Source organism: Gymnodraco acuticeps, unplaced genomic scaffold, assembly GCF_902827175.1.
Source record: "Gymnodraco acuticeps unplaced genomic scaffold, fGymAcu1.1, whole genome shotgun sequence".
Taxonomy (NCBI): Eukaryota; Metazoa; Chordata; class Actinopteri; order Perciformes; family Bathydraconidae; genus Gymnodraco; species Gymnodraco acuticeps.
In genome coordinates, this window is record NW_022989747.1 from 526,754 (window position 1) to 541,592 (window position 14,839).

Sequence of the window (14,839 nt, forward strand, 5' to 3'; positions counted from 1 at the left end):
GTAAAGTCCACTGAGACAAATGTAACATTTGTGATATTGGGCTATATAAATAAACATTGATTGATTGATGGAGAAAATAAATGTCTAAAAAAAGAAAAGGGAGAGGAACAAATACAAAGATAAGCTTACATAATACAATCACATCTAGTTTCAACAACTCTGACATTAGCTGGCATGCAAGCCTCTAGTTTTAGGAGTTAAACTGGCATTGATGGCCAATAAGCCAAAACCAGTGGGTTGATTTTACATAAGATACAATCGTTAACGGTACTACTACTTTTATCGATACGGTCTTTTGGAGAAAAAATTAAGGTAAACTAACTAAACAAATTGTGAGCAAAACTAACATCGCTTTTTATTTAAATTAAATGTCTAATATTTCACATCAAAAGAAACAACAATGTGTGAACAAATGGTATTAAATAATCTGATGACAGAATTGTAAACAGAATAGCTGAAACTTAACAAATAAATAACTCTCAGTTACCTCTAATCATTAACCCATGTTTGTATCATGGAGTTAACTCCGTGTGTTGCTGCTAGCATACATAATACCTGACGTGGAAACGTTACTCGTCGATGGGGCTACAGAGCTACTAGAAAGACAGTCGAACCCGGTGCATTCCTCCGTCTGAATGTGGTGCACTTTTGCAAGATGTTTAGACAAATAGCTCGTGTTACCGCCCTTACATGCTAAACTCTTATTGCACTTTTGGTAACGAGCATTGTCCACACTCGGAGCGCCTTCTATCCGCCATCTCCTCCGTGTGTGTGTGTGTGTGTGTGTGTGTGTGTGTGTGTGTGTGTGTGTGTGTGTGTGTGTGTGTGTGTGTGTGTGTGTGTGTGTGTGTGTGTGTGTGTGTGTGTGTGTGTGTGTGTGTGTGTGTGTGTGTGTGTGTGTGTGTGTGTGTGTGTGTGTGTGTGTGTGTGTGTGTGTGTGTGTGTTGCTGCATGTAGCAGCCGCGTGTGTGTAATGGCGGGGAGAGATCTCTCGTCTGGATTCGAAAGACCGAAAATACTAAAAAATAATCATAGACGCAGTCTTCTTGCATATTAGAAACGGAGTTGGCGACACTAAAACTGCAATATAATGTTTTTGTAGCAATAATACATACGACATATTTTTTACATGTTTGCCTACCGATAAAAAGACCGATAATGTCGGAGCTTAACGGTACCACAGTCTTTAATAATTCAGCCCTATCCCTACTAAATTGTGATATGTTATTTTGTTATGTGGATAGAACATTACACATTAGCTATGGGGTTTTGGTCATATCACATCAGGTCAGCCAGTTGAGGTGGTTCGGGCACCTAGTTAGGATGCCACCTGGGCGCCTCCCTAGGGAGGTGTTCCAGGCACGTCCAGCTGGGAAGAGACCAAGGGGTAGACCTAGGACCAGGTGGAGGGATTATATCTCTTCGCTGGCCTGGGAGCGCCTTGGGATCCCCCAGTCAGAGCTGGTTGATGTCGCCAGGGAAAAGAAAGTTTGGGGCTCTCTGCTGGAACTGCTACCCCCGCGACCCGACCACGGATAAGCGGGAGAAGATGGATGGATGGATGGACATCAGGTCACTATTAGTATTAAATACTGGATGCACCAGGCAGCGTGGCACACAGTCTTTAGCTATATAGTAGCTGACACAGTGGCGGGGGAGAGATAACTCGTCTGGATTCGAAAGATCGAAAATAATCATAGACGCTGACTAGTCAGTCAGCTTAATGTACGTTTTTAATATCTGCATTCAGCTGACAAGATAACATGAATGTAACCAGAGAACTAAGCGCATAAATATACTCAAATGACTCCAAATCCACGATTATTCAACACATTAGCGGAGGGTCCATCCATATGGAATGCCATTTAAGCCAACATTAAATAAATACATAAATAATTAAATAAATACATATATATATAAATATGGCTATGAAATAAATTCTAAAATAAATAAATTAGGCAATAAATATGTATACATGTACATTTAAATACACATTTATTTATTTCATGGGACTTTTATTTCATAATGACACATTTATTTATTTCAAGAGACTTTTATTTCATGACACATTTATTTATTTCAAGAGACTTGTATTTCATAATGACACATTTATTTATTTCAAGAGACTCGTATTTCATAATGACATATTTATTTATTTCAGATGACTTGTATTTCATAATGACACATTTATTTATTTCAAGAGACTCGTATTTCATAATGGCGCATTTATGTATTTCATGTGACTTGTATTTCATGATGAGACATTTCCATTCCTTATATGCAAATGAACGGGGCGTGGTTAGCTCACAGATCCAGACCAAAGCAACAGCACCACAACACTAGAGGCTTCTCAATACTCAAATTTCCCCTCCTCGACTGCTCGACTCCTCGGTCCTCCGGTAGTGACCCGGAAATGAATTTCAGAGCGCCATTTTGAAGGACGTCTCATTTCTCTAAATGCACACCGAGGAACGAGCATCGAGCGTCGAGGAGGCTCTCTGGAGGAGCTATAACCAGGGGTGCACACAACCTTTTTGCCCTGGTTCTCAAAGGAGCACCTGGAGATGGTGCTTGGTGCGCATCCTTAAAATGAAATAAACCGGACCTTTTGAGGGGTACTTGACTTTATAAACGGGGGGGGGGGGGGAGTTGCGCTAGTGAGCACGCTCATGGACTGTTCACCGGAGCCTCGCAGCAGGGTTACTGTGCGGAGTGCATAAAGCAGACCCTTCACACGATAGCGAGGGGGTAGAGCGAGGGATCGACAGATGCCGTCGTGCTCGTGGACGGATTAAAAAAATCAAACCTAAACGGCTTACGAATTATACTTTGGCGGCCGTTAATATACCTGGGTGGCCCGCCCAGGTAAAGTCTATGTGTGGGAAACCCTGCTATCTTACCAGTTAATATGCAACTCGCAAATATCTCTCTCGCTCAATGTTGGTGCGCAAATGCGCCTTTTTTCAAATGATCCGGTGCTCCTTTTTTCGCGGCGGGTGCGCATGCGCACCAGCGCACCAGTTATGTGCAGCCCTGGCTATAACCGAGGATACACTGATGGTTCCTCCACGGCTCCTCCACGGATGCATTTCCGGGAACGGTGGAGGCGTGACGCACGGCCGGACTTATCTCAGCCAATGACAGCTATGCATGCATCCCCTGGATATTATTTTAGAAACTGCTTTCATCGCATCGCGATGTTTCCAGAGAGAACAGCTGTACGGTCCATGCAGAAAGCAGAGCAGTGTGTATAATATATATCACTCAGTATAACAGGCCTACTCTCTTTATTTGCTTTAGTTTAGTAGATATCTACAAACAAAGAGTCGATATTTTTCTAAGACCATTGCTTCACATAATAAAATACACAACGGCTTATGCTTTAGGAGCTGTAGGTGTGTGTGGTACAGTGTGTAGGTGTGTGTTGTACAGTGCGTAAATGCGGCGGACAGACGGGTCTCAGTTGGTTTGGTGTCCTCTGCTTACTTTTAATTACTTACTTACTTACTTACATGTAAATACAACTTTTGGCCCGTAATTTCAATTCCCCATTTCAGCGACCAGAGAGAGGGGGGGATATATCCAGTCTCTGATTGTGTTACGTTATTATGAGAGTGCTCTCATACTTTAAATTGTATATATTTATATAAATATATATGTGTGTGTGTGTCCGCATCTGTAGCCTGTTATTGTCTCATTATACCGCACTCTCAATGAATTCAAAGTAAATATGTGGGGGAACAATGTTCAGCTGATTAACAGAGATACAGACTATGACAAAACACTCGACAGCTGATGCAGCTGTTGCCAAGTAATAATGAACGGACGTCTCTTTAAAATGACCGCTCAGTTCTCATTTCTTTAAACGTCTGCTGCTTCCCCTCCTCTCTCCTCGGTTCCCCTCCTCGGTCCTCCGCTCGCATCTCCTGTGGGCGGGTCTAAGTCTCGAGGAGGGGAACCGAGGAGGGGAGTCGAGGAGGGGAAATTTGAGTATTGAGAAGCCTCTACTGACTCAATAGCTTTTCACACTCCAGTACTCTTAAGTGGTTTGCAAACTGCCAATAAACCAAACCGGTTCAAGAACCATTCTTGTGCTTTTCTGGTGCTTAACTGGTTCTTCTCTGGTCTTATCTGGTCTTCTCTGGTCCGCCCAATGCTGCTCTTCTGAGAGCAACCGCTCTGACAGCTCTCTCTAGTCTCTACTGGGAAACAGCTAAAAGTCCTTCTGGAGGTAAGCAACGCTACACAATTACACCCAGTCTGAGAATAAAATATGTCTCGAAGGTTCGTTTTGCTTTCTTACAACGTTAAGTTAATGTTAACGTAACCTTACGTTTGCTAGGAGGCTATTGTTACGAGCTAGCTGTCTTAGCTAACAACAGTTAGCAGCTAACGTTTTCTGCAGTTTGTGTTGCCCCTGAAAAACGTGATGTAGTTATTTAAGGGTATGTTAAATTAACGTTATTTTACAAGTTGAGAGAGTTAAGTTGTGTTTAAAATCGTCAATGTAATGCACGTTAGAGGTTTTTAGTTGGACATGAAGTTAGCTAACGTTAGCTAACTCTACCAGGTTAGCATGTTAAGCTGTACTTTTTGTGTCAGCTAGCTTAATACAAAGAGGGGTTTTGTGCTTCATTGCAAACTTTTCTTTGTTAATCTACCTGAAACTGTAGGGACAGTTTGTTTCTACTCAACTATACAGACCATTGTTGAGGAGATGCAAAACATACTGTACATGAGTTGGGTCCAACATATACCTTGAGTAATGTTACTTTGCTGCTAAAAATGAAACATTATTATCAGATGAGGACATCACCAAAGTGTGTGAGCCTGTCAGGGGATTTGATCTGTTCTCTGCATGTCCTAAACACTGCTCTGGTATTACTTATCTTGTAACATGTAAGTCTCTCGCTCTTGTCATCGTTCAGGCTTTGCATTTGAACTCCTATGACTGGTTGCGGACTTGAAGGGAACGCCTTCCTGACATCCAGGAAAAAGGTGAGATTATAATACATTTGAATGCCAAAAGCAAGTTATTGTTTTTAACTTTTTAAATATGATTGTTTTGGGGCATTTCAGTTTTATTGGACAGGCAGTAGAGATCTACTGGAAACAGTGGAGAGGGAGGAGATGATATGCAGCATACGGCCCAGCCGGATGGTTGCTGCTCCGTGTGGAACGTGTCCTATCAGGTAAAGCACTTTGGTACCCAGTTATTTATGGTATTGAGTTTGAATTTAGCTTTTGGAATGTAATTTCCAACAGTGCATTGTAAAGACTGAAAAAACAGCCTCAGGTTAAAGCTTGACATGATTTGGTCTTTTACTTCAGAGGATGTTTGTCCTCCTGTGTTGTCTTATTTCCTTATCTTTCTTTCAGGTGTAACATCTACCAATGGTTGTACATGACAGAGACCTCCTCCACCTCTTTGCTGTCTTACTAGTCAATCCTTCTGATCAGGTCCTTTCCTAAATAGTGGTAAGTTTTACAGTTCAGTGTACGTTAATTTAATAACTTAATGCTTTACCGCTGTTGAATAAATCCTATATTGCTAGTCATTTTATTAAAACTACGATTTGTAAACTTTTTGATTCCAATTACAATAATCTTTTTGTTATAATTGTAAAACATATCTTAACATCCATCAGCAATCAATACAACAAATCATCCAACACTAAATAGAAGAAATCTGGACATATTTCTTTTGATACAGCAGCATGTTTTAGGACTGCTCATTGATGCCATCAAGAGCCATTGAGTCTACCTTTTGTAGTCGGCCTCTCAGAATGTTTATCATTTATTTGTATCTTAACATTCCTATAATAATTAGTTTTTTTATTGTTGATATTGTTTTGTTCTTTATTTTTGTTGTGAGAATCACTTTGCAATTGTGTAAGTGCTATATAAATAGTTATACTAATATTATTGTTGTTACCATCATTACTATTATTATGCCCCGGCCACACGGGGACGAAAACGGTCGTTTGCGTTACTGTTTAGTGTCATATAGACCGTTCGGCCACACGAGGACGACCGAATACGGCACTAAACGACTGAGGAAACGATAACGGGTCCCAATGTGGATAGAACGCCATACGCAACGCTCTGGGGGGTCCAACGGCTCCGTGTGTACGCCATATACGATCATTTTCTGATAATGATGAGGCAATAGCCTCTCCCCACCTCTGCTGCTCACCCCCGCGTCAAAGTAAACTGCACACTGAATTCAGATTATTTATCTTTCTCTCGATATGGACATAAACGCGAGTGAAGTCTAATCTGACAGGACGGAGACACCTCTCAAACTACCTAAACTAGTTATAAATATGTTTATTTTTACTGTCGGCCGGGTCACTCATTACTGGATCAGCTGCTGCATGAAACAGACACTGACGCTGTCAGAAGAGAGGGAGGAAAAAGAGAGGCTCCATGTATTTTATTATTATATTATATAGAGTCGTTATTCATTTGTTTTAAAGCTCAATAAATAACAAAGAAGACCTTTGACCGGCACGTTTATAATTTTGTCGGAAGATTTAAACTTTAATACACGTTGACTGGTGAAAAACTCTGCCCGGTTCCCTCGGCCCCCACCGTGGAGAATAAACAGAAGGGCAACCATGACAACCATGCTTCTTCGCTGCTTTTGTGGAGGAAGTTACAGCGCCACGTAGAGGCTCTTGCATATGTACTGCAGCTTCTCCAGCGGTTGGAGCTAAACGGAGCTGTCTCGTGTGGACAGATAATATCCGGATGACTATTGCGTGTGGATGGAAGCTTTCTTGCGTTTGCGTTAATCCTATGCGTTTAGCCGTTGTCGTCCTCGTATGGCTAGGGCATTAATAATGTCTTCTTTGTTTTCTTTATTCATCGCTGCAGAAAGGATCATGCCAGCCCACATCAAACACCTGATCAAGAACTTGTGAACCTCACTGCTGCGCGACACCTGTGTGATATTCGACTCTGACTGGAACACTCCATATGACCTGCAGGTACGATATATATATATATCTGCTCTGTCTGTCCTAAAGATAGTTCAATAGGGCTACAACAACAACAACAGTCTTTCCGTTTATTCCCTCGGTTCTTTAAGTGTATATTTTCCCATTTAATGCTTAAAAACGTTGAACAGCAGCTGCACATGATGCTCTTTTGACCCCTCTTTTCATTTTTTATTTCAGGTTCAAGCTCGGTGTCATCGTTTTGGCCAGCCTAAGGCGGTGAAGGTGTACCGTCTGATCACTAGAAACTATGAGAGGGAAATGCTGGATAAAGCTAGTCTGAAGCTCGGGCTGGACCGTCCCGTCCTGCAGAGCATGAGTGGCAACAACAACGGGGTGAGAAAAATAAAATCTGTCATATTTCTAGATGCCAAGTAATTTTTGGGTCAGTCGCTGTTGCAGTACGCTTAGTTTATTTTCAAAAAGAGTTTTCTAAATCCACTTGTGTAAATGTCTCTCTGCGTCGCCTTTAGCCGGTCCAGCAGTTCTCCAAGAAGGAGATCGAGGACCTGCTGAGGAAAGGAGCCTACGCCGCCATCATGGACGAGAACGTCAAGGCAATCGCTTCTGCTAGGAGGACATCGACCAGATCCTGCAGCGAAGAGCCACCATCAACACCATCACCAGGTATGTTCTTAGCAGCACTAGCCACTTGCGCTTTGTGTTGGTAACCAAGTACTTGGTTATTTGAAATGTAATATTGATGATGTAATAATTAAAACTAGGGATGGGTACCGTGCCCTGGTATTAAACGGGCCCCGGGGCTGAATTATTAAAGACCGTGGTACCGTTAACGTCATCAATCTTTTTATCGTTACGGGAGACATTTAAAAAATAGATGTCATATGTATTATATCTACATAAACATTATATCGCAGTCTGTCGCCAACTCCGTTTCTAATATGCAATAAGAGTACAAAGTGCGTCTATGATTTATTTTCGATCTTTCCAATCCAGACGAGATCTCTCTCCCGGTGTGCGAGGGGGTGGGGCAACACACACAAACACACACGCACACACACACACACGCGTGTGCACACAAACACATGGCGGAGAGAACTAAGCGCCCCGAGGGTAGTTATGTTACCCGTCTTGAGCATGGATGTATAATAAGAACTGGATACAGCATCGGAGGAGGGGCCTCGTTCTTTCCTATGAGAGCTGCTCATTGGCGCATGAAGTCAAAATGGCCCAACTTTTGAGAGAGCGAAACGTCACAGATTACACGTCATGCCTGGCTGTCAGAGCAGAAGAACCCGTTTGTGCGCTCACAGAGCATGCGCCCCTTAAGCCCCGCCCCCCGAGCACACACTCTCGGCTCACTAGAAAGAATGGAGAGAGAGAATAAATCTAGATTCGGCTTTTAGTGCATTTTACAACTTTAAGGACTTAATGATTCTAGGGCTATACAATAGTTCATACTGGGTAGTTTATTTAGTTTAAAAAAAATTATCCACCGATTTACAGACGTCTCTTTCCCAATGTTAGACAATGGGAAAAAGTATTTCTGGGCCGGTCGACGTCACAGACTGATAAGGAAATTGTAGTACCACCGTTTGGACACAACGAATATTTTCCTCAGAGTCTGGTGCACTTCCTGGGGGCTTGGTCTTGAGGTGGAAAATGCTCGTTGCCAATAGTGCAATAAGAATTTAGCATGTAAGGGCGGTAACACGAGCTATTTGTCTAAACATTTAGCAAAAGTGCACCACATTCAGACGGAGGAAAGCACCGGGTTCGACTGTCTTTCTAGTAGCTCTGTAGCCCCATCCACGAGTAACGTTTCCACGTCAGGTATATATTATGTATGCTAGCAGCAACACACAGAGTTAACTCAATGATACAAACATGGGTTAATGATTAGAGGTAACTGAGTTATTTATTTTGTTAAAGTTACAGCTATTCTGTTTGCAGTTCTATCATCACATAATTGAATAAGATTTGTTAAAACATTGTTGTTTCTTATTTTCAGTTTGCTTCAAGCAGTGGCTGCACGAGAAAGACGTGGAGGACCAAGAAATGCTGGCCAGATTGGCAAAGACCGGAAGATACATCACAGAGAAGATAATGGGTATTAACAAGAGAAATAAAAAAAATGTTTATAATTTCTTTGTTGCTGTTTACATTTTGAATTATATTTGTTATTTTTAAATCAAATGCATCTTTTTTAGATGATATATTTATTTAGATGTAGGTTTTTTTTGTAATATTATTGTATTAAGTATAATTTATTAAATAAAAATACTGTTATGAACACTATACAATGTCTTTATTTTGATAGTTACCAGAATACATTGTATATTTAATATTAACATAAGCTGGTGATAGATATATGCTGGTCTGCTGGTATGCCAGCAGACAAATATTTATAAAGAAAGAAACAGAAGGGAGGAAATGATGACTCAGAATAAATCACAGTAGAAAAACATAAAAAATATATATGTGTAATGTCATTTCAATTATATATTTATTACATAAACAACAGCAACGTTAGTTAGGTGTAACAATCAATCAACAACTTTATTAATCCCGCAAGGGGCAATTGGTTATGAGCAGCAGCTTATGTCATGTACATAGGCAGGAACATACAAGAAGAAAACACACAGATACACCCGGGAGCGCAGATGTGGATAATTCCAATTTACACTATAAATAGTTCAAAGCATCACAATAATAAATAAATAAATAAATAATCAAGTTAAAAGCCTTTTCAAGAATTTCAAAGTTTGAGTGCAGAAGGGATGAATGATTTAGAAAAGCGATTAGTCCTTTGATCAGGTAGAGCATATCTTCGCCCTGATGGCAACAGACGAAATTCATGTGAAAGTACATGACCTGGAGAGTTCAGAATGCTCTCTGCTTTCCGCAGAATCTGTTGGTTACAGAAGGAATTTAAGTCTCTCTGTTTCACGCTGATGATCTTGGAGCAGGTTTTAACAATGATGTTTCGGCTATTCCTGTCTTTCAGTGTAAGGCTATGGAACCAGCAGATAAAAGAAAAACAAATAAGGCTCTCAATGAATGCTTGGTAAAAACGACAAAGAATGAAAGGCCTGACAGAGAAAGAGTTCAGTTTGTGAAGAAGGTGCATTCTCTGTTGACCCCGCTTCACAATACACTCAGTATTCACATCAAATTTGAGGTGGTCATCGAAAATGGTGCCCAAGTATTTGTATGATGTGACAATTTCTACCTTGTCATTGTGTATGATGCACTCCTTAGGAACATCCTTGTGACGTCTAAAATCAATGATCAATTCCTGGGTTTTGGAGACATTTAAATCCAGAAAACTGTCGTCACACCAGGAAATAAAATCGTGTGCCTGATACGCACATTGTAGAGGATCAAGTTCACCACCTACTACTGACATGACAAGGCCTTTAACAATTGTTTCAAACATTTTCATTACCAATGACATTAAAGCCACCGGTCTGAAGTCGTTTAGGACTTTAGGATGAGGTTTCTTAGGGATAGGAATTACAGTTGAGGATTTCCACATATCAGGAATTTGGCTATTCTCAAGTGACAGTTGGAAGATATGCTGGAAAACACCACAGAGTTCGCTAGCACAATACTGGAGTGTACACCCACAAATATGGTCAGGACCTGGGGCCTTCCTAATATTGACTCGTTTTAAGAGATTCCTAACATCATCCTGTTCAATGACTATGTCTGAGATAGGGGAGAGAGACTCTCTAAGGGTTGAGGTGTTTATGGAGAAATCATTTTTCTCGAATCGAGAATAACAAATGTTAAAAGCATTGGGGAGGTCTGCCTCATGTGTTCCCTCAATGTTAATGGGATTCCTAGCCCTGTCATTGTTGTTACCCTGGGAATGGAGGACATTGATTTGATTCCCCTCCAGGCTTCCCGAAGATCTCCACTGCTGTATTTGAGTTCCACCTTATCCCTATAAGCTATTTTAGCTTTTCTTATCTCATTTCTTAATTCTCTGTTAATTTCTTTTTTGTACTGACTGCTTCCAGTGTAAAATATACATTTCTTTCTATTTATAACACTCTTTAGTTCCTTCGTGACCCACGGCTTATTATTAGGGAAGACGGTAATCAATCAATCAATCAATCAATGTTTATTTATATAGCCCAATATCACAAATGTTACATTTGTCTCAGTGGACTTTACAGTTTGTACAAAATATCAGTATGACAATACGACACCCTCTGTCCTTAGACCCTCACATCGTACAAGGAAAAACTTCCGGAGAAAACCCACAGTTTAAAGGGAAAAATGGGAGAAACCTCAGGGAGAGCAACAGAGGAGGGATCCCTCTCCCAGGACGGACAGACGTGCAATAGATGCCGTGTGTAAATTGAAAAGATAATACATTTGCAACATAGGTAGTCCAAATGTTTGGAAATGCATGTGTGTATAATAGTAAGATGAATCCACGAGGATATCCATCCAGGACCTATGATCCAGGACCACAGCCACGACTCAAGATCCAGGGCTCGCGATCCAGGACAGAGGAGCGCAGGATCATCCATGACTCCGGATCCCGGCGTATATAGACACCAAAAAGAAAGACATTTGGGGAAGCTGGGTTAATCGGAACATGAGAGTACACAGGTATAGACAGAGAGAAGGAAGAAGTAAGATGTCCCCCGACAAACTAAGCCTATATCAGCAAAACTAGGGGCTGGATCTAATCAGCCCTAACTATAAGCTTTATCAAAAAGGAAGGTCTTAAGCGCACTCTTAAAAACGGATAGGGTGTCTGCCGCCCGAACACAAACTGGAAGCTGATTCCACAAATGTGGAGCTTGATAAGAAAAGGCTCTGGCTCCCATTGTACTTTTAGAGACTCTAGGAACAACCAACAACCCTGCATTCTTGGAACGCAATGCCCTAGTAGGACAGTAGGGTATAATGAGTTCTTTAAGGTAAGATGGCGCCTGCCCATTAAGGGCTTTGTAGGCGAGAAGAAGAATTTTAAATTCTATCCTGTGTTCTATAGAGAGCCAGTGTAAGGCAGCCAGAACAGGAGTAATGTGGTCCCTTTTCCTAACTCTGGTTAGTACACGAGCCGCAGCATTTTGAATCAGCTGAAGCGACTTGACTGACTTCTTGGTACACCCTGATAATAAAGAGTTACAATAATCCAGCCTTGAAGTAACAAATGCATGGACTAGTTTCTCTGCATCGTTTTGAGGCAAGATATGCCTGATTTTTGCAATGTTACGTAGATGGAAGTAGGCGGTCCTTGAAATTGATTTTATGTGGGCGTTAAAGGATAAATCCTGATCAAATATAACACCAAGATTCCTTACAGTCTCACTGGAGGCCAAATTAATGCCATCCATAGTTAGTATATCCTTAGATAATTTGTTTCGTAGATTCTTCGGGCCAAGTACAATAACTTCAGTTTTGGTCGTGTTTAACATCAAAAAGTTTAAGGTCATCCACGTTTTTAAGTCCTTAAGGCAGTCTTGAATTTTATTTAGATGATTAATTTCATCAGGCTTGATTGATAAATATAGTTGAGTATCATCCGCATAACAATGAAAGTTTACAGAATGATTCCTTATAATATTGCCTAACGGAAGCATATATAATGTGAACAAAATAGGTCCGAGCACTGAGCCCTGTGGCACTCCATGGCTAACTTTGGTTTGCGTGGAAGATTCATCATTGACACGTACAAACTGAGAGCGTTCAGATAGATAGGACCTAAACCAGTCTAAAGCAGTTCCCTGTATGCCAACTAAGTGCTCTAGTCTTTGCAATAAGATATCATGGTCGATAGTATCAAATGCAGCACTGAGATCGAGCAAAACAAGAATAGAGACACGTCCCTTGTCAGAGGCTATTAGAATGTCATTTGTGACTTTAACCAGAGCTGTCTCTGTGCTATGATGTGTTCTAAAGCCAGACTGAAAAGCTTCAAATAAATCATTGTTTTTTAAGTAATCACACAACTGTTTTGCGACCGCTTTCTCAAGAATTTTTGAGAGGAACGGAAGATTAGAAATAGGTCTATAGTTGGCTAAAACCTCTGGATCGAGGTTGTGCTTTTTAAGAAGCGGTTTTATCACTGCTACTTTGAATTATTGTGGAACATAGCCTGATAATAAAGACATATTCATAATATTTAATAAATAAGTGCTAATTAATGGAAAAACTTCCTTCAACAGCTTAGTTGGAATTGGGTCTAACATACACGTTGATGGTTTAGAAGAGAGAATCATTGAATTTAATTGTTCAAGGTTAATGGCTGAAAAGCATTCTAGTTTACTATCTAGTGTAATATTAGAACTTACGTTTCCGGGAGCTGTTGATAACACTATACTGGTCAAAGGCAAGAGGTCATTAATTTTGTTTCTAAGAGTAACAATTTTATCGTTAAAAAAGCACATAAAATCATTACTACTGAGTGCTATAGGAATAGAAGGCTCAATCGAGCTGTGGCTTTCTGTCAGCCTGGCTACAGTGCTGAAAATAAATCTTGCATTATTCTTATTCTCATCTATTAATGAAGAGTAGTAAGCTGCTCTCGCTTTACGCAATGCTTTCTTATATTCATTGAGAGTAATATGCCAAATTAAACGAGATTCTTCAAGTTTAGTAGAACGCCATATCCTTTCAAGTTGTCTCGACTTTTGCTTTATTTTGCAGGTTTCGGCATTATGCCATGGAGCTAGTCTATGTTGTTTTATTTTCTTCTTTTTCAAAGGAGCAACAGAGTCTAATTTTATTCGCAGCGCATCTGTAGCACTATCAACAACATGATCAATTTGGGGTGGTGTACATTTTGTATACGTTTCCTCCCTTACATGCAGACATGCTATCGAGTTAAGTATTGGTGGAATCTGTTCCTTAAATTTGGCTATAGCACTAACAGATAGGTTTCTGCTGCAGGAGCTTTTGACTAATGCTTTGTAGTCTCGTAACAGTACTTCAAAAGTTACTAAGAAATGGTCGGATAAAGCAGGATTATGCGGTTCGACTAATAGTTGCTCAATTTCAATACCATAAGTCAGAACAAGGTCGAGAGTGTGATTATAGCAGTGGGTTGGTTTATTTACACTCTGACAAAAACCAACAGAATCTAATATAGAGTTAAATGCAACAGTAAGGCTATTTTTATCATCGTCAACATGAATATTAAAGTCACCTACGATAATTACTTTATCTGTTTTAAGAACCAAAGTTGATAAAAACTCAGAGAATTCTGATAAGAATTCTGAATAAGGACCTGGTGCACGGTACACTGTAACAAATAAGATTGGCTGCAAAGTTTTCCAGGTCGGATAAGTAAGACTAAAAACAAGACTTTACAAGGAATGTTAGACTCCACACAAAATGATATGTAGGATGAGACAGTTGACGTCAGTTCATTGAGATCAGAGCATGAGCTATAAAACACATCCCAATCCGTGCAGTCCAAACATGCCTGTGAGGTGGCAATGCTTTCCTCTGTCCAACTTTTCACAGTTTTTTTTGTGCACACTTGTTTCCTGCAGATGGGTTTGCAGATCGGCACCAGAAGAACGCTCGTGTGGTATGAAGCTCCAAAAGGGGGCATGGTCAGGGACTTGAACGCACCAGGCACCGTGCCGTAACATAAGTCAATAGTGGATTTATTTAAAGTTGTAGGACATGTGACATACTGCTTGTATGTTTTTAAGGTCTTATGCACCTGACAGTGATTCAAATCTCCTAAAATAAATTTAGGAGCATCGGGGGAGAGGGAGTCCAGTCTGTTAGTAACTTCCTCAATCAGCTGAGTGGCTGCTGAGGCGTTTGCCCGTGGGTGAATGTAAACAATAGTGAAAAACAGCTGGGGGAACTCTCTAGGCAAGTAGAAGGAGCGAAGCGAA

At 40.6% G+C, this 14,839-nt stretch overlaps 1 protein-coding gene across 1 annotated transcript; it reads left to right on the forward strand.

Annotated features, from left to right (window-relative positions):
- Nucleotides 1–3,911: 3,911 nt before the first annotated feature.
- On the forward strand, nt 3,912–14,541 carry LOC117544974 (chromodomain-helicase-DNA-binding protein 8-like). The gene is made up of 9 exons (XM_034214594.1): nt 3,912–4,231; nt 4,929–4,998; nt 5,080–5,192; nt 5,380–5,478; nt 6,880–6,992; nt 7,182–7,337; nt 7,475–7,628; nt 8,974–9,072; nt 14,483–14,541. Exons 6-9 carry the CDS (start codon nt 7,263–7,265, stop codon nt 14,524–14,526), a joined length of 372 nt encoding a protein of 123 aa, XP_034070485.1. The 5' UTR covers nt 3,912–4,231; nt 4,929–4,998; nt 5,080–5,192; nt 5,380–5,478; nt 6,880–6,992; nt 7,182–7,262; the 3' UTR covers nt 14,527–14,541.
- Nucleotides 14,542–14,839: the final 298 nt, after the last annotated feature.